The 23,817-nt window shown below is 38.8% G+C and overlaps 3 protein-coding genes across 8 annotated transcripts; all 3 read left to right on the top strand.

The window, feature by feature from the left end:
- The first annotated feature begins 1,779 nt into the window (after positions 1-1,779).
- LOC117929784 (pyruvate dehydrogenase (acetyl-transferring) kinase, mitochondrial-like) lies at positions 1,780-6,459 on the top strand. Its single transcript, XM_034850191.1, has 7 exons — positions 1,780-1,814; positions 1,891-2,141; positions 3,427-3,679; positions 3,843-4,023; positions 4,868-5,015; positions 5,485-5,698; positions 6,317-6,459. Exons 1-7 carry the CDS (start codon positions 1,811-1,813, stop codon positions 6,373-6,375), a joined length of 1,110 nt encoding a protein of 369 aa, XP_034706082.1. The 5' UTR covers positions 1,780-1,810; the 3' UTR covers positions 6,376-6,459.
- A 1,734-nt stretch (positions 6,460-8,193) lies between these two features.
- On the top strand, positions 8,194-12,896 carry LOC117929783. Of its 2 annotated transcripts, none has more exons than XM_034850189.1 (3): positions 8,194-8,606; positions 9,627-11,031; positions 11,470-12,896. In XM_034850189.1, exons 1-3 carry the CDS (start codon positions 8,282-8,284, stop codon positions 11,654-11,656), a joined length of 1,917 nt encoding a protein of 638 aa, XP_034706080.1. In that variant the 5' UTR covers positions 8,194-8,281; the 3' UTR covers positions 11,657-12,896. The 2 variants fall into 2 exon arrangements, with proteins under 2 accessions (XP_034706080.1, XP_034706081.1); XM_034850190.1 differs by lacking the exon at positions 8,194-8,606 and adding an exon at positions 8,658-8,806.
- Positions 12,897-13,885: 989 nt separating this feature from the next.
- Positions 13,886-23,593, top strand: LOC117930391 (putative pectinesterase/pectinesterase inhibitor 28). Of its 5 annotated transcripts, none has more exons than XM_034851030.1 (4): positions 16,292-16,503; positions 17,782-22,680; positions 22,819-23,085; positions 23,118-23,593. In XM_034851030.1, the coding sequence occupies exons 2-3, from the start codon at positions 21,690-21,692 to the stop codon at positions 23,082-23,084; spliced, it is 1,257 nt and encodes a 418-aa protein (XP_034706921.1). In that variant the 5' UTR covers positions 16,292-16,503; positions 17,782-21,689; the 3' UTR covers position 23,085; positions 23,118-23,593. The 5 variants fall into 5 exon arrangements, 3 of the variants coding, with proteins under 3 accessions (XP_034706921.1, XP_034706922.1, XP_034706923.1); XM_034851031.1 differs by having other exon boundaries at positions 21,709-22,680; XM_034851032.1 differs by having other exon boundaries at positions 21,739-22,680.
- The last annotated feature ends 224 nt before the right edge of the window (positions 23,594-23,817 follow it).

Raw genomic sequence — 23,817 nt, forward strand, 5'->3', positions numbered from 1 at the left:
GTATATCTGTTGTTCCTGGTTTTGGTTTCTTTACATGTTGCCTGGTTCCTTATTTGCTTGCTTTGGCTTTCAAAGTGTGCTGGGAAGGAAGGTTGGCTAAGGAAGGTCCTTAGCACCGCACATCCAAGGTGAAAAATTTTGGCTAAAATCGAGGGTGTGACAGCACTTAACACTTCCAAAGGGAAGGCCAGAGGCTCAAGACCGTAGCCCCTCAATCCATCAATTGTTTATTTGTTCCCATAAAAAAGGCGTTCCCAAGAAGTGAACTTAAGACGAAACCCTTAACCATTAAGGTTCACCTAAATGTTAATCATGGTACCTTTAAAGGGATAAATAAATAATTAGTGTGATTGAGGGGCTACGGTTCTGAGTCTCTAGCCTTCCTTTCGGAGATGTTAAGCACCAACCATGGTAAGCCCATAAAACTCAATCCTAACATCACCATGGCAAGGTGGTGGTGCCCTTTTTTCCACACGTCCCATGCAGCCTCTCTGGAAGCCATCCCCCACTCTAAATGAAATGTTCAGCCAACTCCTGAGTAGCCCGGAAAGGGGTCTACAGAGACACTTAAAAATTTTGTTCAAAATTGTCAACCTCACTACCACATAATATAAATATATGAAATTAATATGAAAACAAATGAGATTAAAATATATAAATAAATATAAAATAATATGATTAATAACTATCAAAGTTCTGAAAATAAAATATTAGGTGACTCTACCAATCGGAAATTCAATCAATAGATTCATTAAAACCGAAATTGATTTTTGATAATTAAATATTATCAATTTATTAAAAAATTTCCCTCCATGAAGATATTGATTATTTTTCACAATAATTTATTTTAAATTTTTTTAATTAAAAAGCAGTGAACTTCACTGTGCGGTGTCTATGAAGAAGAAGCTGCTTATGGGAGACCAGGTGGTGACTGTTGTGGGTTTGGGGGAGAGGGAAAAAATAGCCAAGGAAGAAGAAGACGAGAAGGAAGAGAGAGGGGGGAGGCGGCATTGTCTTGGTTCCTTGCGTGGGGTTGCAGATAGAAGAAGGGAGGGAGTGGTTATTGGGGTTTCAGAGCAAAGGAGAGAGACGCTCTGGTTCTGGTTGTGGGTATGATATAATCCGTCTGGGTGTGTTTTTGGAAGAAAAAGAGAAAAGGGTACAGAAAGGGAAAATAAAGAGAGAGACGGATGATAAAGCACTAACTGAAAAAAGAGGAAAATAAAAACAAAGAAGGAATGGGAGAAAGAGAAAGGACGAGAGAGCAGAGGGTGTCATGTCACAGGGAGAAAGAGAGAGAGAGAGTGACGCTGGAAGAGGGAGAGAAAGAAACGATGTGGGCATAGTGAACGTTTGATACTACAGTGGTAAGAAATTAATGCGAAGGAAAAGAGCGGGGAGGGTAGACAAATTTTGGTTATTTACAAAGAATTTTATAGAATTTAATATTTTTATCTTCCAAACCACCTTTATATTCTTAATTTTCTCACCTTTTCCATGTTATTATTATAATTTTTTGCATATTTTAAAAAAAGTCACTGTCTGTGAATAATGAATATACAGATTTTTTATTTTGAAAATAACAGAATAAAAAAACAGGTGATAGAATAAAAAGTTAAAAAAAATAAAAATAAATAAATAGATGGAACAAAAAATAGAATAGAAAAATAAATTTAAAAGAGTATAAAATAAGAAAGAAAAACTAAGCAGTACATTTTCTCATTAAGAAATTGAAATTGCCGATGTGGCATATACACATCATCTCAGTATTTCCTCGTTTAGCAACAGGGTGGCCCAAGCTCCAAGCTTTATGTGTCAGTGCGTCTCCCTAATCCCGATATAATTGCACGTTTTTCGCTGTACTGATCTCATTCTATTTCTATTCTGTAGCCATGGCAGCTAAGAAAGCGTTGGCGTCATTCCCCAAAGTTTTGCTTGATGAAGTGGAGAAATGGGGTGGGAGGAAGCAGACTGGTGTGAGCTTGAGGTACATGACCAAGTTTGGGTCTCAACCTACAAGCAGAAACTTGGTCTTTTCTGCTCAATTCCTCCACAAGGAACTTCCAATTAGGATTGCCAGGAGAACCCTTGAGCTCCAGAGCTTGCCCTTTGGCTTGTCCCAGAAGCCTGCTGTCCTCAAGGTACTCCCCACTTTTGTTGATCTCATTTTCTTCAACCGTCTCTTAATGGGTAATCGTTAATCAAATTTCGTGGGGGTTTTTTTTTTTTGTCTATTCTGGGTTCCTGAAATGGGGTCCTGGAGTTCTTGTGGTTTCTTGGTGATTTGGCAAATGGGTTTAGTTTCCTGTCTGATTTTTGGGGTGGGTTTGTTTTAATTTCTGCAGTCTATAAAATTCATCAAAACAACCAGAAACATCAAACAACTACCGAATTTGGTTATACAGTGTTTAATTACTTTCATTGGATTGTTATAGCAGATACAGATGTGGAATTATTTTGTAGAGTTTTATTTGGGTTTTGATTCATTAGAGTCGTGCCGTCTTGGCCTTGGGATTTTTGCGTTCGGAATTCAACATTTACCTTGTTTCATGCTTGTGGGATTTGACTAAAATGCTATTTTATTTGTTTGATTTGGGTGCATTGTCCTTTTTATTTTTATTTATGTGAAAACCTTATCTAGAATCTGTACCGATTTCGTTTATAGAAGCAATCCATTTCCTTTATAGGCGGTTTAATCGGCAGATATATATAGATTGAGAATGATCAGTCTGACTTGTTTGGAGCCGTAGTGTTGATCTTTGCTTATAGCTGGTTCAATCATCGTTATTCTCAACTGTTACTGCATACTCTTAAAGATTCTATGTAACGACCCGCACCCAACCATGTAGATATTGTCCGCTTTGGGCCCAAGGGGGCCCTCACGGCTTTAAAACGCGTCTACTTGGTTAAGAGGAGCCTCTACATATATAGCGCCAGGAACTTCCTCCCTATCCGATGTATGCAGACACAACGTCCTCGTTGTGTCCCATGGGATTGCGGGGCCAAACAGACAAAGCCAAACAAACCCCCACACCGGGGTCAGGGATCGGCTCTGATACCATTTGTAACGACCCGCACCCAACCATGTAGATATTGTCCGCTTTGGGCCCAAGGGGGCCCTCACGGCTTTAAAACGCGTCTACTTGGTTAAGAGGAGCCTCTACATATATAGCGCCAGGAACTTCCTCCCCTATCCGATGTGGGACATCACATTCTACATATACAAATAAGGCCATATTGCATTTTCCTGTTCTAAGGCACCTGATATTTTCTCAGAAATGTTTTGTTGACGTTAACCAAAGAGTTGTTTTGCTGCTAAATTTGTTGTAACTTGGTCAATTTGATCACTATTTTTTTATGCTGTGAGTTTGCTGCAAAGTTTGAGGTTGTAAATACAAGTGTGCCATTCTTTTTCTCGATTGTTAGGTTCGAGACTGGTATTTGGAGTCATTCCATGACATCCGATCCTTTCCTGAGGTCAAGGATACTAGTGATGAGTTGGGTTTTACGAACATGATCAAGATGATTAAAGTGAGGCATAACAATGTGGTCCCTATGATGGCTTTGGGTGTTCAACAGCTGAAGAGCGATATTAATCCAAAAGCCCGAAAGCTTGATGAGATCCATCAGTTTCTGGATAGGTTTTACATGTCAAGAATTGGAATTCGTATGCTTATTGGTTAGTTTTTCATTTACTTTCACCATCTTATTTTCTCCCCTTAATCCAGTTTCAATATGCAAGTCTATACTTATTCCCTTCTCTTTATGCTACTGGTAAAGTTTTGGGAAAATTTTTGTTCCACCTGCATTGATCCAATGTTTCATTCTTGGGTGGAACTCAGGGCAGCATGTGGCGCTGCATGATCACAATCCACAACCTGATTGTGTAGGCTGTATACATACTAAGGTGTCCCCTATGGATGTTGCACGGAATGCCAGTGAGGATGCCCGTGCTATTTGTTTACGAGAGTATGGGAGTGCTCCTGATGTTAACATATATGGGGACCAATGTTTTACTTTCCCGTAAGCTCTATGTCTTTCATTTTCATTTCATGGGCAACCTTTTTACCTCTCCAATTCATCTTCTTATTCCAGTTCTTCAGATCAATCTCATGGCTTACCTCCCAAGTTTACTAGTTCTAGATTCAATCTATCCATTGCTAAAGCTCTGCTACTGGAAACGTAGGAGCTTTCTAATCATTGTGCCTTCACTGCTTAACGTAGGAAAACATCCATTGATATAGAAAGTTGAGTAGCTTTTACCAAATGAGATCTTGTCAACAAAGAATTGAGAAAATAAATTCATCCGTTATTATTGATGTTTGGCTAAAGCAGCAGCATGTTAGAACATTCTGGTGTAAAGTACTACCAAAACCAGACTTTCCCACTGAGCTTGATGGCATCTTCTCTTATTAATTTCATCCAGTTCGTTATCAGTCTGTCTCCCCATTTTTGGTACTTTGATTTGGACCAACTTGTGTCTGCTTCTTGATGCAGTGATCGGGCTGCCTTGAACAGTGTTTGAACCTGTAGCAGTCAAGACATAAAGCTAAAAAAAGCCTAGCTTAGAATTTAACCAGAAATCATCTCTAACTTCTGCCAAAATCTGACCCAACTCCCATGACATCACATTATAGTCTAGAGCAAAGCCCTCAGTCTTTATACCACCCTTTGTTGTGGATTGGGTTTGTTGGATCCTGGCTGTTCAATCTTGCAGGATGATGGACTATGTAAATATAGTTTTCTCTTTGTGTTTGATTGTGAACATCCATTTAATCTTCATCGAAGTCATGATTTTGTTTGATTTCACAAGGGAAGTAACATTTTCAGTTTTTGTTTCATGGTCTCTTGTTTTACTTTATTACAGTTATGTTCCAACACACTTGCACCAGATGGTATTTGAGCTGGTTAAGAATTCCTTGCGTGCTGTCCAAGAGCGGTTCATGGACTCAGACGACATTGCACCTCCAGTTCGAATCATTGTTGCAGATGGACTAGAGGATGTTACAATTAAGGTATGTGCTTCACTGTCATCGAGTGGACAAATTCTTTAGTCTTGTGAAGCATTCATAATGTTCTTGAGTGGTGTGTTGTGTATGATCATTCTTCGTCATCATCTGACCAATGGTTTGATGTTGGCTATCAACCTAAGTATCCCGACACCCATGTGCATATTATAAATGCTAGCTATCTTCTTTACCCAAGTGCTTGGAATTGAGATTGGACAATTTTGATTTCATAGCATATGTTCTATATTGGAAAATGTAAAAGTGAATGATCAGTGTACATTACAAATGAAATGGAAGTAATTTCTTGGAATCCTGAAGTGGCCCTATTTAAGTAAGTGTTAAGGAAAAAAAATTAGGATGATTCTGTCTCATGTGGTTGCTGAACTTCTTCTTGATTCGTCTACTACATCTGGTAAATGCGTTTGCCGCTTGGTTAACCAATCGATTGTGTGTGTGTGTGTTTTCGAAACTCTAGATCTCAGATGAAGGGGGTGGCATCCCAAGAAGTGGCCTTCCCAAAATTTTTACGTATCTTTACAGTACTGCAAGAAATCCATTAGATGAGAACTTAGACCTTGCATCAGCTGATAGAGTGACAATGGCTGGATATGGATGTGGGCTTCCAATAAGCCGTCTATATGCTCGGTATTTTGGAGGAGATCTGCAAATTATTTCCATGGAAGGATATGGTGAGTTCAACATCTTATCTGTTAAGAGTAAATCCAACAAACTTTCTCCCTGCTGATAAAATAAAAAAACTTCTAGATTCATTTCTGGATTAAAATTAAACTCATTCTCCTCCTATAACCTGAATTTCTGAACAAATGCACTGGTTAATACATTTACTTGCTACCTGAATCATTTTTTCTTCCCTATTGTTTCAACCACATTACCAAGTCAACTTATCATTTATTCTCTCAATCGTTCAACTATTTGAGCTGTTAACACTTGTAACTAAACCTTCTTGCTTCACTTAAAGTTCTTTGCTGGTTTATTGAAAAAAGGGCAAGGAGGAAATCGGGTGGTTCATGGGTCAGAGTTGTTTGTTGCAAGGATTAAAGCATGTGTCCCAACAAGAACACTTGTGAAACACCTGATTCTGGGTTTATTTTATTTTAAATAGCATTTTCAGAAAGTTTATTTTGTTTTTGTGTTGGATAGAGGATACTTTTATGCTTTCAAGAAACCGCATCATTTCAAGTTTTGCTGATATACACGGTTCCTAGTGACAACTCCCAACTCCATCTGACTGAGCTTTACCAACCAAATTTGTGCCTAACATCTGAACTCATGATCTGCATATACAGGGACTGATGCTTACCTTCATTTGTCACGCCTGGGAGACTCAGAGGAGCCCCTGCCATAGTTGGGGTGCCCCAAGTCTGTTCCTCAGACAGCATATACTAGGAGTCAAGAAATATGATGCCAAGACTTGTACATTCTGAATAGAGAAAATGTATGACACTCAAATTCTCATAACCCTTCACTTTGACAGTCTTTCTCATCAATTTTCTTTGTCATATGGTGACGGGTAAATGATATCAAACCTTGCCCATTTGTGCAAAGAGCACAGTTTTGAAGTAATATTTCCTTCTAGTCACTTTACATGTTCAGTTTCTTTCAGTATATAGTAAGGGCCTAAGGGCTGAGGTCATGACATGAACAATCCAGGCTATTTCATGGTCTCCAAGAGAACCAAGATTGAATATTCTTCACCCAAAAGCCTAGCTCATGCATATCCGGACCTGTAACCTTATTTGTTTGTTTGCTTCTTTTGTTTGTTTTGGTGGCGGTGGTGGTAGTGTTTATTAAATTTGAGGTTGAAAATAATATAGACTGGCTCGTTGCTTTACTAAATCTATTTGGTATGTCTTGGTACAACAATATTGCTCTTAGATTCTTAACTTCGAAGGATGGGGTCATTGATTATTAATTCTTAGGAACGAATTTGTGGAATGATACAAATTGATTTGGAAAAATCTATAATGTGGAATTTATTGAAATCTTAATTAGGATATGATAGAATTTGGACGTCTAGGCATAAACAAATTAGGGTTCGATAATTGTAATAGGATGTAATTATGTTTTTAGGATGATGAAGAATGAAAGTGAAAAGAAACATAAAAAATGGGTTGGGGATGAGGACATGGGAAGGGTGGGTAGGGAGGAAGCCACCGTTCTTATTTCTTAAGCAACTTGATGACATTAGATTATGGATACAAGGATAGATTAGGGATTTGAATATAGAAAGGGGGCCTTTATTCCCTTCTTTCTCCTTTCCTCTTTGTCTTTTTGTTTGGCTAAAAAGAAAGTCTTACACGTTGGAGAAGCAACACATGGGCGGAGGATGACACTGACCTCTCTCCACACTTCATCTGCTCCTCTTTCCAACTATAAAAGATTAAATAAAGGAGAGAGAGGGGGGCGGTGAGACTGAGTCTCTTCTCTGGAGGCTACAAGTGTGGGACCTTGGGTGACTTTGATTTTGACTCTCATCTGCAGTCTCCGCTCCTCTCCCCACGCCACTCGGGTGTTTTTACCGTCAATTCAATAACCCTCCACCCACCATCAGTCATCATTCTCTTTCCTTCGACTTCTTCATTCCTCGTGACTTGATATCGAATAAAAGAATAAGATCAATGTATAAGTATAACAATACAAATAAACGAGATTGGATGATTAATCGTCAGACATGACAACATTTAATTGATAATATTATTATATAGATACCAAATAAATATTTATTAAGATATAATTATTTTTGAGAATAATTTTTTATTCTTACTTGTAAATTATTAATTTTTTAAAATAATTATTTACATTTACCAACCAGGGTTGATAAATATTTATATTTAAAGTATTAAAAAGTGTTTTTAGGAAAATCATCAATGATAACAGTGATTTTTAAAAACGTTTTTTAAGATTAAAAATATTTTCTAAAATGAGTGCTAGAGGAATCTTATTAAAGCTTAAACTTTTGTTAAACTTTAATTAATTATATTTCCATTTTATAAATGAGATAGTAGGAGAAATACGAGTATTTGAATATAATGCTGGCGTAAAGAAGTGGATGAGGGCATAAAGGGCCCCAAGTCTAGCGACTGCCAGTCCAGGGGCTCCACCGTAATCTCACCTTCCCATCGCAACTCTCTCCATCTTCTTTTTCTTTTTCTTTTTCTTTTTCTTTTTCTTTTTCTTTTAGATTGACATTAGATTAGATTTATAAATTATAGCGGCCTCTACATCTTCGCCAGAAGGCTAAAATTATTGGAATGGTGAATATGGGAGGTGGCGGAGGCAGCGGTCAAACGATGTCCTTTATGGCTGCAGGCGATGGCTCCGGTGGCGGCGGATCGGGTGTTGCAGAGGCTCAGTACGCGGGGGCGAAGACGTCTGTATGGTGGGACATAGAGAATTGCCAGGTCCCCAAGGGCTGCGAACCCCACTCCATCGCCCAGAACATAAGCTCAGCTCTGTTCAAGATGAACTACAAAGGTCCCGTCTCCATCTCCGCCTACGGCGACACCCATCGGATTCCTCCTCCCGTTCAGCAAGCCCTCTCCAGCACCGGCATCGCCCTCAACCACGTCCCCGCTGGTCCGTACGCTTTCATTTCTCCGATTCTTCTTTTCCTATTTCGTAATTCGCTCTGATCTCCGACCGCGATTCTTGGAATCATTGCTGAATTGTTTGATTATGGTGGTTTTGTTTCGATCGATGTTCGATTCGAGTGTCTTTGTTGTGGTTTCATGACCTCCATTTCTTGTGCCTCTTCTAATTCATGGTGCTTTCCTAAGGTTTTTTTTCTCTGATCGCTGACTTGACTTGTTTAATTATGACGTTTTGCTACGATCAGTCTTCAATTCAACGGACTTTGTTTTACTGAGTCGTAGTCGAATCTTTCTTACTCCTTTTCTGTGTTGGTGAGTGGATCTGCCGTGAGTGGATCTGCCGAGATTATTATATTTTCTGCTGAATTAGAAGTTCAGATCTTGACTTTTGGCTGGTAGAATTGTGTTTGATCCGAAGATAAGAGCTCTCCTTCATTTAGACTAGGGGCTTTGGTTTATAATACTAGTTTTGTTGCAGTTGAACCTCTGCTTACACTTATGGTGGAGTGCATACCTGAGAAACCTTCTCATGAAAATTAATGGACATTTATGATTTTTTTCATACGATGTCGGACTGCTACAATTTCTTGCCAGTTTTCTTAAATATATATTATTATTTTCTTTCATGATTAACATAATACTAGTGGAATTTAGAGTTCACTGCCAAATAGGCTTCTCTTTCTCTCAAGCAAAAAGGAGGTATTATTTGCAAGAGATGCTGTTAATTCATTTTAGTTGTATCCAACCACCAGTAAATGTAGATGTGATTTAGTTTTGCCTGAAGGAAGCATTTCCAAAATGATGTGTAATATCGATTTTCAAAAAATAAAATAAAATAAAAAAAAAGGGGAAAGAAAAAATTCCTCATGTCTTGCCACATGGAATCTCCAACTTTCTGTAAGTATACCCTTTTTGATTTGTACAGTTTAATATTCATTTGTCTAAATTGGAGTGTTAAGTAGTTCAATTATGGGTTGCTCTGTATTGACGTTTTGATTGTAAACAGGCGTTAAAGATGCAAGCGACAAAAAGATTCTTGTTGACATGCTGTTCTGGGCTGTGGACAATCCTGCACCTGCTAATTATTTGCTCATTTCTGGTGATCGAGACTTCTCGAATGCACTCCATCAGTTGCGCATGAGAAGATACAACATTCTTCTTGCACAACCCCAAAAGGCTTCTGCACCGCTCATTGCAGCAGCAAAGAGCGTGTGGCTCTGGACGAGTCTTCTGGCAGGAGGACAGCCACTAACAAATGGTGAATCACAACAACTTGGTAATAATAGCTATTCCAGTTCTGACACATTACCGATTCCAGTTTCTGATCCCATTCAGACAAATCAATCGGTGGATTCCTTTTCTGAAAATTCCTACTTAGGAAATCAGAAGCTCCCAAATATGGGGAGAAGTGCTGATATTAAGTATAAAGGGAAACAAAATCGCCGAAACTTGAATCAACCAAATATACCAAGAACAGCAAGTGCACCACAACAGTTGTCTGGTGCATATAATCCCAATGCCTCCCTTAATGGACATGCTCCAAATTTCTTTTCTGGAAGTCCTGTTCCTTCACGAAGCAATGGCCATAACCTCCAGAGCAATTACCAAAATCATTATTCACAACCATTAAGGCCAAACTTCCCTTTGCAACCCACATTTGGACCGTCTAATTCGTTTCCACCAAATCCTCATACCCCTGCTTCTCACATAATGCCTCCCAGGCCTGATGGACCTGGTTTCACCAATGGTCCCCCAAATGTGCCTGATGTTGGTGTGTTAAACATTTCCGAGTACCCCAGCAATGTTCACAATCCTCCAAGTTTTCAACAACGAGATGGAGAGCTGAAAAGAAATTCGAATATTGAGTCTCCAAACCCTGGAAGCTTAAGCGGACAGCAGAAAGGACATATTTTGCATGATACACCTTCATTTTACCATGATCCTCAGAACAATAGGTACTCTCGTGGACCAGAACTTCCACCCTCATCATCCTCAGCTATGGGTACCACGAATGTTCCCAGTAATGGTATATGGGGATCTCATGGATGCCAAAAACCTTCTGAGTATGTCCAAGGCCTCATAGGGGTTATCTTACTTGCCCTGAACACCCTAAAAAATGAAAAGATTTTGCCTACTGAAGCAAATATAGCTGATTGTATTCGATATGGAGACCCCAAGCACCAAAATACTGATGTTAAGAAGGCCCTGGAAAGTGCTATTGAGCAGCAGATGGTAATTAAGCAAAAATTAGGTGCTGTTCAGTTATATGTTGGAAAAAATGACAGACTATGGAAGTGCGTGAACCTTATGGGTGGTAATCCTAAACAGTACTCTAAAGCAACTTGGGATGGAATCCAGAATTTTCTAATATCCCCTGCTGGACGATCTGCGATAATGGCTTCTCAATGCAAGTAAGTCCTTTCTTTGCCTAAACTTATTTTTTGCCCTAATAACATAGGACGGATGAAAATCCAATGTCTCACATTGGCTGATTATTAATGTTGGTTGGGCCTTATATGTGGGACTACCTTTATCCCCCATTAACTTAAGCTTTTGGGAGCGTATGAGGTCCTGCATTATTTGGTATTAGAGCAAGGTTTGGCCTAGCTCACCCCATGCTTGTTGACATGTCCCTCAGCAGTTGAGTGGGGGTGCCTGACGTAGGACGGATGGACGAAAGTCCAATATCCCACATTGGCTGATTACTACCGTTGGTTGGGCCTTATATGTGGGGTTACCTCTACCTCCCATTAGCTTTAGCTTTTGGGAGTGCATGTAATCCTGCAGCACCTAAAATTTTCCTCTGACTTTATAAAGTTTTCTTATTTTCCTTCCTGTCTGCTGGGTAGGTATGAAGCAGCTATTATTTTAAAGAATATGTGCTTGAAAGACCTTGCTTTGGGAGATGCACTTCAGATTTTGAACATGATTATCAGTGCAAAGAAATGGATCACACATCTTCAATCAGGATGGCAACCGGTTAACATTTCTCTTCCTGAGTCTAACACTGATTCAGGGGCCATAGCTGCCACATAAGGTCCGAATACTAGTTATGGTAGGGGAAAGGGGCCTTTAAACAGTTAAGAGGTACATAATATAATGGTGGGTGTTTGTTACTCAGAGGACAAGGAAAAGGAGGTTCTCTTTCTCAAGAACCAGAGTTGGTGGAGATGGCGAAATTTGACTTAAGGTGGTGGAATAAGCATATTGGGATTTCTCATCATTTTATTTTATTTTTTATTTCTTGTGAAGTTCTTAAGTTTAGTTTTCTGGAAACGAAAGCAGTTACTGGACAGGGTTAGATCATATATAATGAGATACTATTCTCTAAGTTGCAGAGGTGCTAGTTGCTGCAATGGCCTGCTTTTGCAGTATATGTTCACCTCTTCATTAGGGTTAGGTACTGCTTGTAGGAGTTGGACTTTTGTCCATTTTCACTCAATCTTTTAGGCCTTTCCATTAGTTGCATGAATGAACCGTTGGTGCCTTGAATGCTTTTGGAGAAATATTGTAAGGGGAGATCCTGCATTCTTTTGTTTCAGCATATAACCATTGAAGCAAGTTATCTTAAGGGAAACGGGACAAGTCTGTTTATCTTATTGCAAGGATTGGTTTGTATCCATCGGTCATCTCAAATAGTTCATGGAATTAGCAACTGGGGTACAAATTTCTGGAGTATTAGTTTCTGATGTTGGCATTTCTTCAAGATGGGGCTGGAAGTTCACTTACCGAGACACAGAAATTTAGGACCCCAATTATACTGAAGATGAAGGGAAATACCGGCATGTCAGAGAGAGAAGAAAATGCAGTTGTATGGGATTAACTCATCCTTAAAAGGGTTTTTGGTGGGATCTGACCAATCTCCTATAAGCCAGCATACTGTTGTATTAGTTGAGAATGAGACACTAAATGACAATGTATGCCATCATATTTTTGCTACTATGGTATGGTGCTTGCCATCTACAAAACTACGAAGATATGGTGATTGCTGACACTACGAAAAGCCATGAAGACGATATGGTGGTTGGATGCTCGAAGAATTGATTTCAAAGTACGGTTTAATTTTATCTTGGAAGACTGTTATCTCTTGTTGCACCTTCTGTTCAATCTTCAGTGTACATGCATGTATATATTTCTTGTGGAAAGACTATATATCCATATATATATGTATTTCTCATAAAGAGCATAATGCTGTTAAAATGAACCTTGTATCTGTGTGCTTATTCTGTGTAAGTGGTTGCATAATGTAAGAAACTAGAAGGTTTTCAGGCTGCAATATTATTGTCTCTTGAACCTGATGGGATGTCTGTATCTCTCGTCTGTGATGGTTACACTTGCTTGGCTTCAGCATAGAAAACATGCATGGTCTGGTCTTAATTTGATTAGATGTTGAATCCTTATGTTGGCTTACCATTGGATGGGTCTTTTCTGGTTGAACTTTCCGTAATGTATTGCTTGCTGTGGCAGAGTTTGCATTTGGAGCCTGCGTTTGGTCTTTCAGTCTTTGGTTTGAAGCCCCAAAATGGCCATGAGGAGTATTTCACTATTTTCCTTGCTTTTCTGGGACTCTTCCATCAAATTGGTGTAAGGAACAGCATTTTGAAATTTAAAGAGAATGTTTTCACAATGCTATGTTTAAAGGTTAAATATTTTTCCAAATGATGAAATTAAAGTATTTAGGCAATGTTTGGTTATCGGAAAATTTGAGGGAAAATGTAAAGAAAAGAAAATAAAAAGGAAAAGTAAAAGAAAAGAAAAAGTGAAGGAAAATAAAAGATTGAGTTAAAGATGATAAATTATTTTTATTTCAAATTTATTTTAACTTATCAATATAAAAATTAAATAATTTTAAAATGTATAAGTTTTTAATTAATTTTAATTATATTTAATTTTTTTTGAAATATTTAATAAGACAATCAAATATAAGAAAATCCTTTTTCTTAATATTTTTTTTCCTTTGTATTTTTCGGAGTCAAACATAACCTTAAAGGTTAAATATAACTTTTAAAAGTATTAAATCAAGACGACAAAACTAATATTTTCACACTTTCCATACGACATTTTGAAAATATCACGAAAAGTAAATTTGTATTCATTTAATTTTTAAAAATTAAAATGAAAGTACTTCATGTACCATTCCTAAAAATTAATTCTAATTAATTCATTAAATATATATATTTATATAAATGGGTATTAAATTTTCAAAATAATTTAGTAAAAAATGAAAATGAGTTGCCAGTTAAATTGAGATATTTAACCAATCAAATCCAACACCAGCCGCTTCATGGGCGATTCCGTTGCCAGTACACACTGCACACAGAACAAGTGCAGAGGAGATCTTCATTCCTACAATCTAGGGTTTCTTGCTGCATGAGTCTCCAACCTCAGGTCAGGAATGAGTCTCTCTCTAATTTTCCCTTTTCCTCCATTTTCTTTTCTCGAGAAAATAGCTGTTACTGCTCATGAACTCCTCTAATGGCTGTGAAGCTCTCATCGTTAACGCTTTCCAGCAGAATCCCCAAATGGGTCCCTTTAATTGCTTCCATGTCTTCGATTTCATGCGCGAATCGTATCCAGGCTGTCCCGGAAATTGATCAAACCAAAACCCCACCGAACGACAACGAATTTGAACCAAAGTTCCAGTTTTTGAGGAACAGGCTGATGCCGGATGACTTAATCCGGGTTTTGGATACAACCCATGATTTGAATTCTGCAATCAAGGTATTCAAATGGGCTTCCCGACAAAAACGATTTCGCCACACGGCGGATACGTATTTTAGGGTTATTTTGAAGCTGGGTATGGGCGGTAAGATTGAGGATATGGAGGCCTTTTGTTCTGAAATGGTGAGAGAGAAATGCCCGGGTGGAGAGGAAACTCTTATTGCATTGATCAGTTCGTTTGTTAAGCATCGTAGGCTTAGTGAAGCTATTAGGGTTCTGGTGATCATGACTTCAAATGGTTATAAGTTCTCAATAATTGAATTTAATGGTTTGTTGGGTGCTCTGGTGAGGGAGAGGAGAGATTTTCGAGAAATTCTTCTGGTTTATAAGGAAATTGTGAAAGCAGGAACTGTACCTAATGTTGATACTTTGAATTATCTGATAGAGGCTTTATTTGAGTTAAATTGGATTGACTTGGCTTTGGATCAATATAGGAGAATGAGCAAGAAAGGGTGTAGTCCTAATAGTAAGACCTTTGATATACTCATTAGTGGCCTTATTGCAAGAAACCTAGTGGAAAAATCGGTTGTTGTTTTGGGTGAGATGATTGAACTTGAGTGTGAAGCGGATTTGAGTTTTTATACTAGTGTAATACCTCTATTTTGTAGTGTGCATCAGGTAGAGGAGGGGATGATGTTGTTTTGGAGGATGAGAGCTTCTAAACTTGTGCCAGATTTCTTAATTTATAGGGTCTTGATTCAGTGTTTGTCTGAGAGCCTTTGGTTGGATGATGCGATAAATCTTCTTGAAGAAATGATAGGATGCGGTTTAACACCAGAAGATGATGTGTTTGTGTATATTGTTAAGGGGTTTTGTAAATTAGGAAAATTTAACGAAGCTGAATTCTTTTTGAAAGATAAATGTGTTTTTGGGACTGATCCTCATAATGCATTGCTAGAAGGTTATTGTACTGCTGGTGACTTCCATGGTGCAAAAGTTTTTCTTGAGAAAATATTTGATTGGAATATAATTGACAACTTTTCTTGGAATATCCTAGTCAGATGGCTTTGTGAGAATGCTTGGACCAGCAAAGCTTTTGAACTTCTCAGTAGAATGATTGTTTCTTCATTTACCCCCGACTCTGCTACTTACTCTGCTCTCGTTATTGGAAACTGTAAATTGAGCAAGTGTAAGGATGGTTTAGAGCTATTTCATCAGGTTTGTTCTAAAAATTGGGTCTTGGATTCTGCCTCTTATGCTGAGCTAGTTGAAACCCTTTGCCAGATGGAAAGGATTCAAGAGGCTGCAGAAGTGTTTTGCTACATGTCGAGTAACAGATGCGCACTTAAATCTTCTTCTTTTGATATGTTGATGAAGGGTATTTGTGTAACAGGAAAGGTTGATGAAGCAATCAGGCTGCTTGTGCTTGCATATTATTCTGGTACTTCATGTACTAATGCCAGTTACAAAGCTATTATGCTTGGACTATCTAAATTAGGCAAGGATAGTGATATCTTAGTAGTGCTCTCAAAGATGCTGGTAGAAGGTTGCACCCTTGATGTGGAAGCATATTGCATCCTCGTACAAAGCATGTGTGCACTGAGTCGAACAGAAGATATTGCCCGGTTCTTCAATTTGATGGTTAGTGAGGGTTTAGTACCTGACTCAGAAACAGTAGCTAATCTGCTGTCGTGTTTAACCAAGCATTCTCAGCTTCATACAATTTTGACTGCTATTGGTAAACTTGCTTCTGATGGTGAAATTCTTAATTCATCCATGTACAACCTACTTATTATTGGCTTATTGAAAGAGGGCTATAAAAGCGAAGCATGTCGATTGCTGGATTTAATGTTGGAAAAAGGTTGGGTGCCAGATGCTTCAACTCATGGGTTGTTGATTGGGTCAGTTGTTAGTGAGGTACCCCATAAGGAAGCAGTGGAATATGAAAATTCTTGCATGCAAGATAAAATTGGCAACATACTTGCTGAGGGCTTGAGAGAAACATGACAAACCTGCTTTCCAATGGTAGCATGATGATCAGAAAGCCGTTTGATTCTCTTGTTGGACACTGCCCTTTGTCATGACTTTAAGATTGAAATTATTGTCTTTATTCATCAGTCCAATAAGGGATTGAACCTGCTCCAGAACCTAATTTTGGAGGCTGCAGTAGGCATCCGATGAAAAGTCAATTAGTTGACAGCAGGCAATTGTTGACATGGCAGGTTAGTTAATCTTTTCTGCTATCTTATAGTTTGTAAAATACACACTCAAGCGTGAACACACATGCACAGAGACACACAATGTTGCTTCCCAAAACAATTCCCTGCAAGAATAAATCTCTTAGTATAGTGCCATTTCCACATATGGAACTTCATATACTCAAGGTTTATGTTATTTCATCATCTTTTTAAAACTTTCTAGGCATGTTTGGTTAGATGGATATAGCATGTGATAGGATGAGAGATGAGGTAATGTATCTTATCCCAGGTTTGGTTGACAATAGGATATGTTAAATTATTCCATCATTTATCATATCTCATATTTGACCAAACATGAGATACAATAAGTGATGAGATATGTTATCAAATGTCTTTTTTCTATTCCTTCTACATGAATTATGATTCCAAGTTGGGATATGAGATATGTATCCCATGGATAAATCTAATTTGCTCATCTTATTCCTTCATTTTAATTTTTTTTTTTATATTACATATCTTGCAAAACAAAAGTTTGTGATTAAAAAAATTAAATTAATAGTTTTAAAAAACCTAACAAATATGTATAAAATATGTCATGAAATAATACTAATATGTGTATTATTTAATGCAATATTTAATATATACAAATTGTTTTTGTATATTTAACAACATAATATAATATTTTTTTTATTTATGAACTTTTAAATATTTTAATCATGAATATTATTAATAAAGATGTAAACAATTATTTACTAATTATATATTATAGAATGATTTCCAAATAATACTAAAACATATAAGAGATTTAATATATTTTTTTTTAATGGCAAATATTGGGATGCAATGTAATTTTTATTTTCAATAAACATTGAAATACAATATGTTTTCCATTCCTTTTTTCTTGTTAGTGAACATTCTATTTTTTGTTATTTTACAAACCAAATATGAGCATGATATAACATATTCTCTTGGATATAATATCCGGTGGAAGTGATATACATATCCTATCTAGTGGGTATGATATCTTAGGATAAACGTATCCTATCCTATCTATCTAACCAAACATAATATCAAAGAATTGCATATTAAACAACACTCTAAAGCCTCATTGCCCTCTTGTTTCCTGCTCTAATCCACCAATCCTGCTGTCATTGAAATTGCATTTGTTTTATCTTCCCAGCTGTTAATGCTCTTTTTTAATATCCTAATTCCATTGTTTTCATGGAAGTTTTTGTTTGTCTATCATCCTACTTGATGACTATATGGGGAGATGTTGGTTTTTTTTTTTTTTTTTGTTGATAGGTATATGGAGAGATGTCTTGCGCCATGATCCTCCAAAAAAAAAAAAAAAATGACTATCTAAAGGTTAAATAGGTAAACCAATCATGAATCAGCAGGATGATGTTAAGGTACTTGCAAAGGCTCTGATGCCAAATTTTGTGTACTGAATTGAATGTGATTATAATCACACATATGCAAAAGGTATTAAGAAGCTCAATAGTAGGTGTGTGCCTAGTTACATATAGAAATTTTTTTGACACAGTAGACTTCATAGCTTACATGAGATATAGTCATGTTTGGTGCCATGGGCTTAAATTAATGTTTGAGTGCTTTTTGAATTTGAACTCCTTAAATTTTTCAAAGTAGACAAACACTGACCATAAGTTTACCCTGTTTTTCTAGAATAACATGTTCTATTTTCTCTTTTCTTCATGTTTTTCCTTTTTCCTTTTTAAAGCATATGAGGGTCTTGAATAGAGTTCTAAAAGGCAAAGAGTCTGGAAATGTTGCTACTGCTTCTAATCAGAACTGGTAGGGATGCCAATATCTGCTGGTTCAGTTGATCTCAGAGCAAGTAATATTTTTTTTTTGATCAATAAGTATATGATTGTATTGCAAAGAGGCGCTAAAATAGTAACCCACCGAATTACAGTATAAAGGAACTTACCCCCTTACAAAAGGGCCCATACAACAAGGGAAAAAACAAAAAAATCCTCTCCCTTAACGCATACACACCCACTCTATAAAATCTATTAAGGTGGAAGGACCATCTTTTATCCACAATTTGGTTTCCGACCACAATAAATACACAAAAGATACTTTCAACCTTTGAATGGACAGCCCGCAATCCTCAAAAGCAATTGAATTTCTAGCCTTCCATATAACCCAAAACAAGCATAACGGTCCCAATTGCCACACCACCTTCATCTTCTTTCCCACAAAATAGCCCCTACATCCTAAAAGGGTTTCTTTGACCGAAAGAGGAAAAACCCACGAAACTCCAAAAAAAGAAAGGAACAACATCCACACTTCCCTTGTTTTTTCACAATGAATGAGAAGGTGGTCAATTGACTCTTCGCACGTATGTCATAAAAAACATATATTTTTCATAACCCAACCTCTCTTTTGCAGACGATCCAAGGTTAGAACTCTCCCCCAAGAAGCCTCCCACGCAAAAAAGCTCAGTTTGGGCTGCACACAAGAGTTCCAAATAATCTTCGAAGGGAAAGAAGCAAGAGACCCCGACTGCATAGTCCTATACAAAGATTTTACCGAGAAAACCCCATCCTTTGATTTCATCCACTTCACCCTATCCTCCTCATCCACCTTAACCTTCTTCCTCTCCAAGCAACAAAACAACCTTTCCACTTCTTCCAACTTCCAATTGTTGAAAGGTCTATTGAAACAAGGGTTCCAACTTCCCCCCCTTCCCCCTCGGCTGTCCATACTTCATTTACCCAAGCCTCTTTGTTCAAAGTTAAAGCATATAAAGAAGGAAAAGCCTTGCACTAAGGGATGGTTTCACATCACTTGTCTTTCCAAAACCTCACCTTCTCACCATCACCCACCACAAAGCCAAAAGAAGGGGTTACTAGATGTCCCATTTTACTTATTGGCTTCCACAACCCAACTCCATAGGCCTCCCTAGTCTCACAAGATCTCCACCCTCCTCTTTCCTCCCTGTATTTTCCTCTAATCACTTGGTTCTAAAGTGCCTTTCTTTCATTTGCAAAGCGCCAAACCCATTTGCCAAGGAGAGCCCTATTGAAAGCCCCAAGACTCTTAACCCCCAACCCTCCGCTTCTTTTGTCTAAACACACAATTGGCCATCTTACTAAGTGCGGTTTTTGCTCAAGAGGCCCACCACCCCACGAAAAGTCCTTTTGGATCTTCTCCAATCTGATTCTAACCATCATAGGCATCTGGAAAATAGACACAAAATAAATCGCCAGATTGGACAAGGTACTTCGCACTAAAGTAATCCTCCCCCCTTTTGAAATGTACTGACGTTTCCACATAGCCAATTTCTTTCTGAATCTTTCTTCTATTCCATCCCACGCTACAACACATTTAAACGAAGCACCCAACGGCATTCCTAGGTAAGTGGAAGGCAATTTTCCCACCTTGTAATTGAACTCATCAGCCAACTCATCCACATTCTCGACTCTACCAACCGGAATCAACTCACTTTTCTCCAGATTTGCTCTTAACCCTGAAATTGCCTCAAACCACATTAACAGCGAACACAAGTACAACAACTGATCCTCCTTTGCTTCACAAAATATCAACGTATCATTAGCAAACAACAAATGTGATATCTGGATCCCTTTGCCTTTTCTTCCCCGAATCAAATAAGGCAACAAAAAACCCCCAGCCACTACTCTCTTTAGCAAACAACTAAAGGCCTCCATCACAACTACAAATAAGTAAGGCGACAGGAGGTTACCTTGCCTTAACCCTCTTGAGCTTTGGAAAAAACCCGTAGGGCTTCCATTCACCATAACTGAATACCTAACAGTGAATAAGCACCTCTTTATCCACCTGCACCATCTTTCCCCAAACCCCATCTTCTCCAACACCGCTAAAAGAAACGCCCAATCCACATGATCATAGGCTTTCTCAGTGTCTAATTTGCAGAGAATCGCCCCTCTATTGCTTTTCACAATGGAGTCAATTGCTTCATTAGCAACCAACACTGCGTCCATGATTTGCCGCCCCTTCACAAAAGCATTTTGGGACGTTGAGATGACCTTAGCTAACACGCCCTTCATTCTATTAGCCAATACCTTAGCTAACCACTTATACAACCCTCCCACCAAGCTAATTGGCCTAAAATCCTTCAAATCCTCTGCCTCCCCTTTCTTAGGAATCATCACTAGAAAAGTTGCATTCAAACTTCTTACAAAGCTCCCAGTCTCATGGAACTGCCTGAAAAGTTCATTACCTCCTCTTTAACAAATTCCCACGAAAATTGCCAAAAAGCCATTGAAAAACCGTCAGGGCCTGACGCTTTCTCGCTGCAACAACCTGTGTCAGTGCCCCAAAAGCCTCCTCATCCGAGAATGGCTTCTCCAGCCCCTCCACATCCCCCTCTTCCAGCCTCTCAAAAATCATGGCATCTATCTTGGGCTTCCATCCCCCCGGATCTGCCAGCAACCCCTGATACACCCTGCAAACCTCGTCTTTGATCTCCTTTTCCTCATTGTACCATCTCTCATTCACTTTGACTCTATTCATCTGATTCCTTCTTCTATGAGCATTAGCCATCTAATGAAAAAACCTTGTGTTTCTATCCCCCTCTTTCAGAGCAAGTAATATAGTGACTAGCCTTATGGATTTGTAACATAATTGATCCTTCTTGGTGCTTGCCCCTTTGCTGCCACAAAGGGTATTATCTGTGGCCCATACCATGCCATCTTATGAAAGTTGTTCCTTCTTCCTTGACACAGGAGTGTCCCAATTCAGAAGGTTTTCATTGATATGTTCCCCAAACCTCAATGGGTATATTGCTTGTCAGATTTTTGAGTCACTAAGCACCAAATATTGGATAGGTTGATGATCCAACAAGAAGGGCAATGGATGAATCAAGTTCTTTAGGTGATTACAAGTATTTTCTGTGAAACAAGTCAGTCAGAGCAGTTAAGATGACTAGTTTGTAGAACTTATTACAATATTAGATAATTACTGAACTACATATTGTTTGTAACTACCTTGTAAGGTCTAAACTTGTCCTGGAGAGTGTTTTTATAACCATTTTTACCAACTTACCATAGGGCTAGTCACCCTAATTTAGGATTCATGCATATGCTTTTTATTAGAGACTCTTCAATTCATCTTTAGCTTCTGGTGTAGAAAGAGCTGCCTCTCCCTCTCCCTCTCCCTCTCCCTCTCATCTTCTTCCTTGAGCTGATTGTGACAAGGGGACCAAAATGAAAACAAATTTTACAGTAATTGGGGTCTCCTTATTAATTGTTGCAGCTGTTACTGTGGCTGTGGTGGTTGGAGTAACCAGTGGAGAAAAGTCAGGTGATGTTACAAATTCAGTTTTGAGATTCTCAGAAATGATTGATTCCTTGTGTGCTGTGACCGATCACAAGAAGACTTGCGTCGATACTCTTAGCCAGGAAGCTGAATATAGCAAGGCTACCCCAATTGACTACATCAAAATCATCATTTCTCGATTAAGACAAGAGGTGCAAAGTGTGGCTGCCATCAAAGACACTTTTGCTAAGGTTGTTTTGGTCCCAAGCCAAATAGCAGCCCTTCAAGACTGTCAAGACTTGTTAAAATCTGCCGATGACAATCTTGCTTCCTCTCTTCGTATGGTGTCTGCTGGATTGCAGTCTTTGATTGATCATGAAGACAGTCTCAAGAGCCAGTTGAGTGCAGTTATCTCATATCAACAAACATGCAAGGATGGAATTAAACGCCCATCAATCAGAGCAGCAATTAGGCTCAGGCTTCAGACTGTCACTGAGCTCACAAGCGATGCTTTAGCATTGATCACTCAGATTCCGGACATCAACAATATCTTGGGTGCCCCAGATGCTGGTAATCCTCGAAAACTTCTTGGACTGGCGGAGGCTAGAGATGGTGGATACCCTACTTGGTTCTCAGCAACTGACCGTGGGCTCTCGGAGTTACATGGCAAGGGGCCTCTGAAGCCCAATGTAGTTGTAGCTAAAGATGGCAGTGGGCAGTACAGAACAATATCTGAAGCTGTTGTTGCATACTCTGAAAACAGGAACCACAGGGGGACATATGTCATCTATGTGAAGTCTGGAATGTATGAGGAGAACATCACCCTCAAACTCCGCTGGGGTACAGTATCCATGTATGGTGATGGACCTAGAAAGACGATCATCACTGGCCGAAAGAATTGCCATGACCAATTTACGGCCCTGCGGACAGCCACCTTCTGTGAGTTCATGCAATTATTTCAGTCTCTCCATTTCTTTTGTTCCTTCTTGCTGAACTGAAAACCGCTTTCTATTGGAATGAGTACTAATTCCACTTAAACAATGACATCTTAAATGGCATTTCCTTGTCAAACTGCAGCTGTTCGTGGAAAAGGATTCATTGCCAGGTCAATGGCATTCCGGAACACAGCTGGGCCAGAAGGTGGCCAAGCCGTGGCTCTCCAAGTTCAGGCTGATATGTCAGCCTTCTTTAACTGCAGGATAGATGGGTACGAGGGCACTCTGCATGCACTAGCCCGTCGCCAATTCTATAGAGACTGTTATTTCAGGCACGGTAGACTTCATCTTTGGCGATTCCAGCACAGTAATCCAAAACTCCGTGATCATGGTCAAGAAGCCACTTGACAACCAGCAGAACATCATAACAGCCAGTGGTAGAGCTGATGATCGGCAAACCACTGGTTTTGTGATCCAGAACTGTCGAATAGTTCGAGGACAGGAACTCTTCCCTGTGAAGTTCAGTACAGCAACGTACTTAGGCAGACCATGGAAGCGATATTCAAGAACAGTTGTTATGGAATCAACACTGGGCGATTTGATCCATCCTAAAGGATGGTTGGCAAGGAATGGCACATTTGCAGTTGACACACTACTCTATGCTGAGTATGCCAACAAGGGGCCTGGAGCTGATACCAGCGGGAGAGTCGACTGGAAGGGTCACGAGGTCATCACCAACAGAACAGAAGCACTAGCCTATACAGTTGCTCCTTTTATTCAAGGAGACCAGTGGTTGAAAAGGAGTGGGATGCCCCTTCCTCCTTGGCCTCAAACTTTGAAACATGTTTCAACCACCTTTGCAGTTTTGGTGAGAAAGATCCACATTGAATTAAAATTCATGATCTTCATTTCATCTACTTGCATGAAGAAATAGTAAATGGGGAATGATGACAACGGTACTAGTAGCAGTAGATATAATAATAACAATAGTAAATAGTAATAAAAACGGCAACAAGAAGACCAAATCTTGATCAAACCATTCCTCTTACATGACCCAACAGGATTAATCGACATAAATCATAGCTTCGAGTAGTCCGTACTTACCTCCTTTCTAATCAAGCAACTTCTGCGTTACACCCAC

Source organism: Vitis riparia, chromosome 14, assembly GCF_004353265.1.
Source record: "Vitis riparia cultivar Riparia Gloire de Montpellier isolate 1030 chromosome 14, EGFV_Vit.rip_1.0, whole genome shotgun sequence".
In the NCBI taxonomy this organism is placed as follows: Eukaryota; Viridiplantae; Streptophyta; class Magnoliopsida; order Vitales; family Vitaceae; genus Vitis; species Vitis riparia.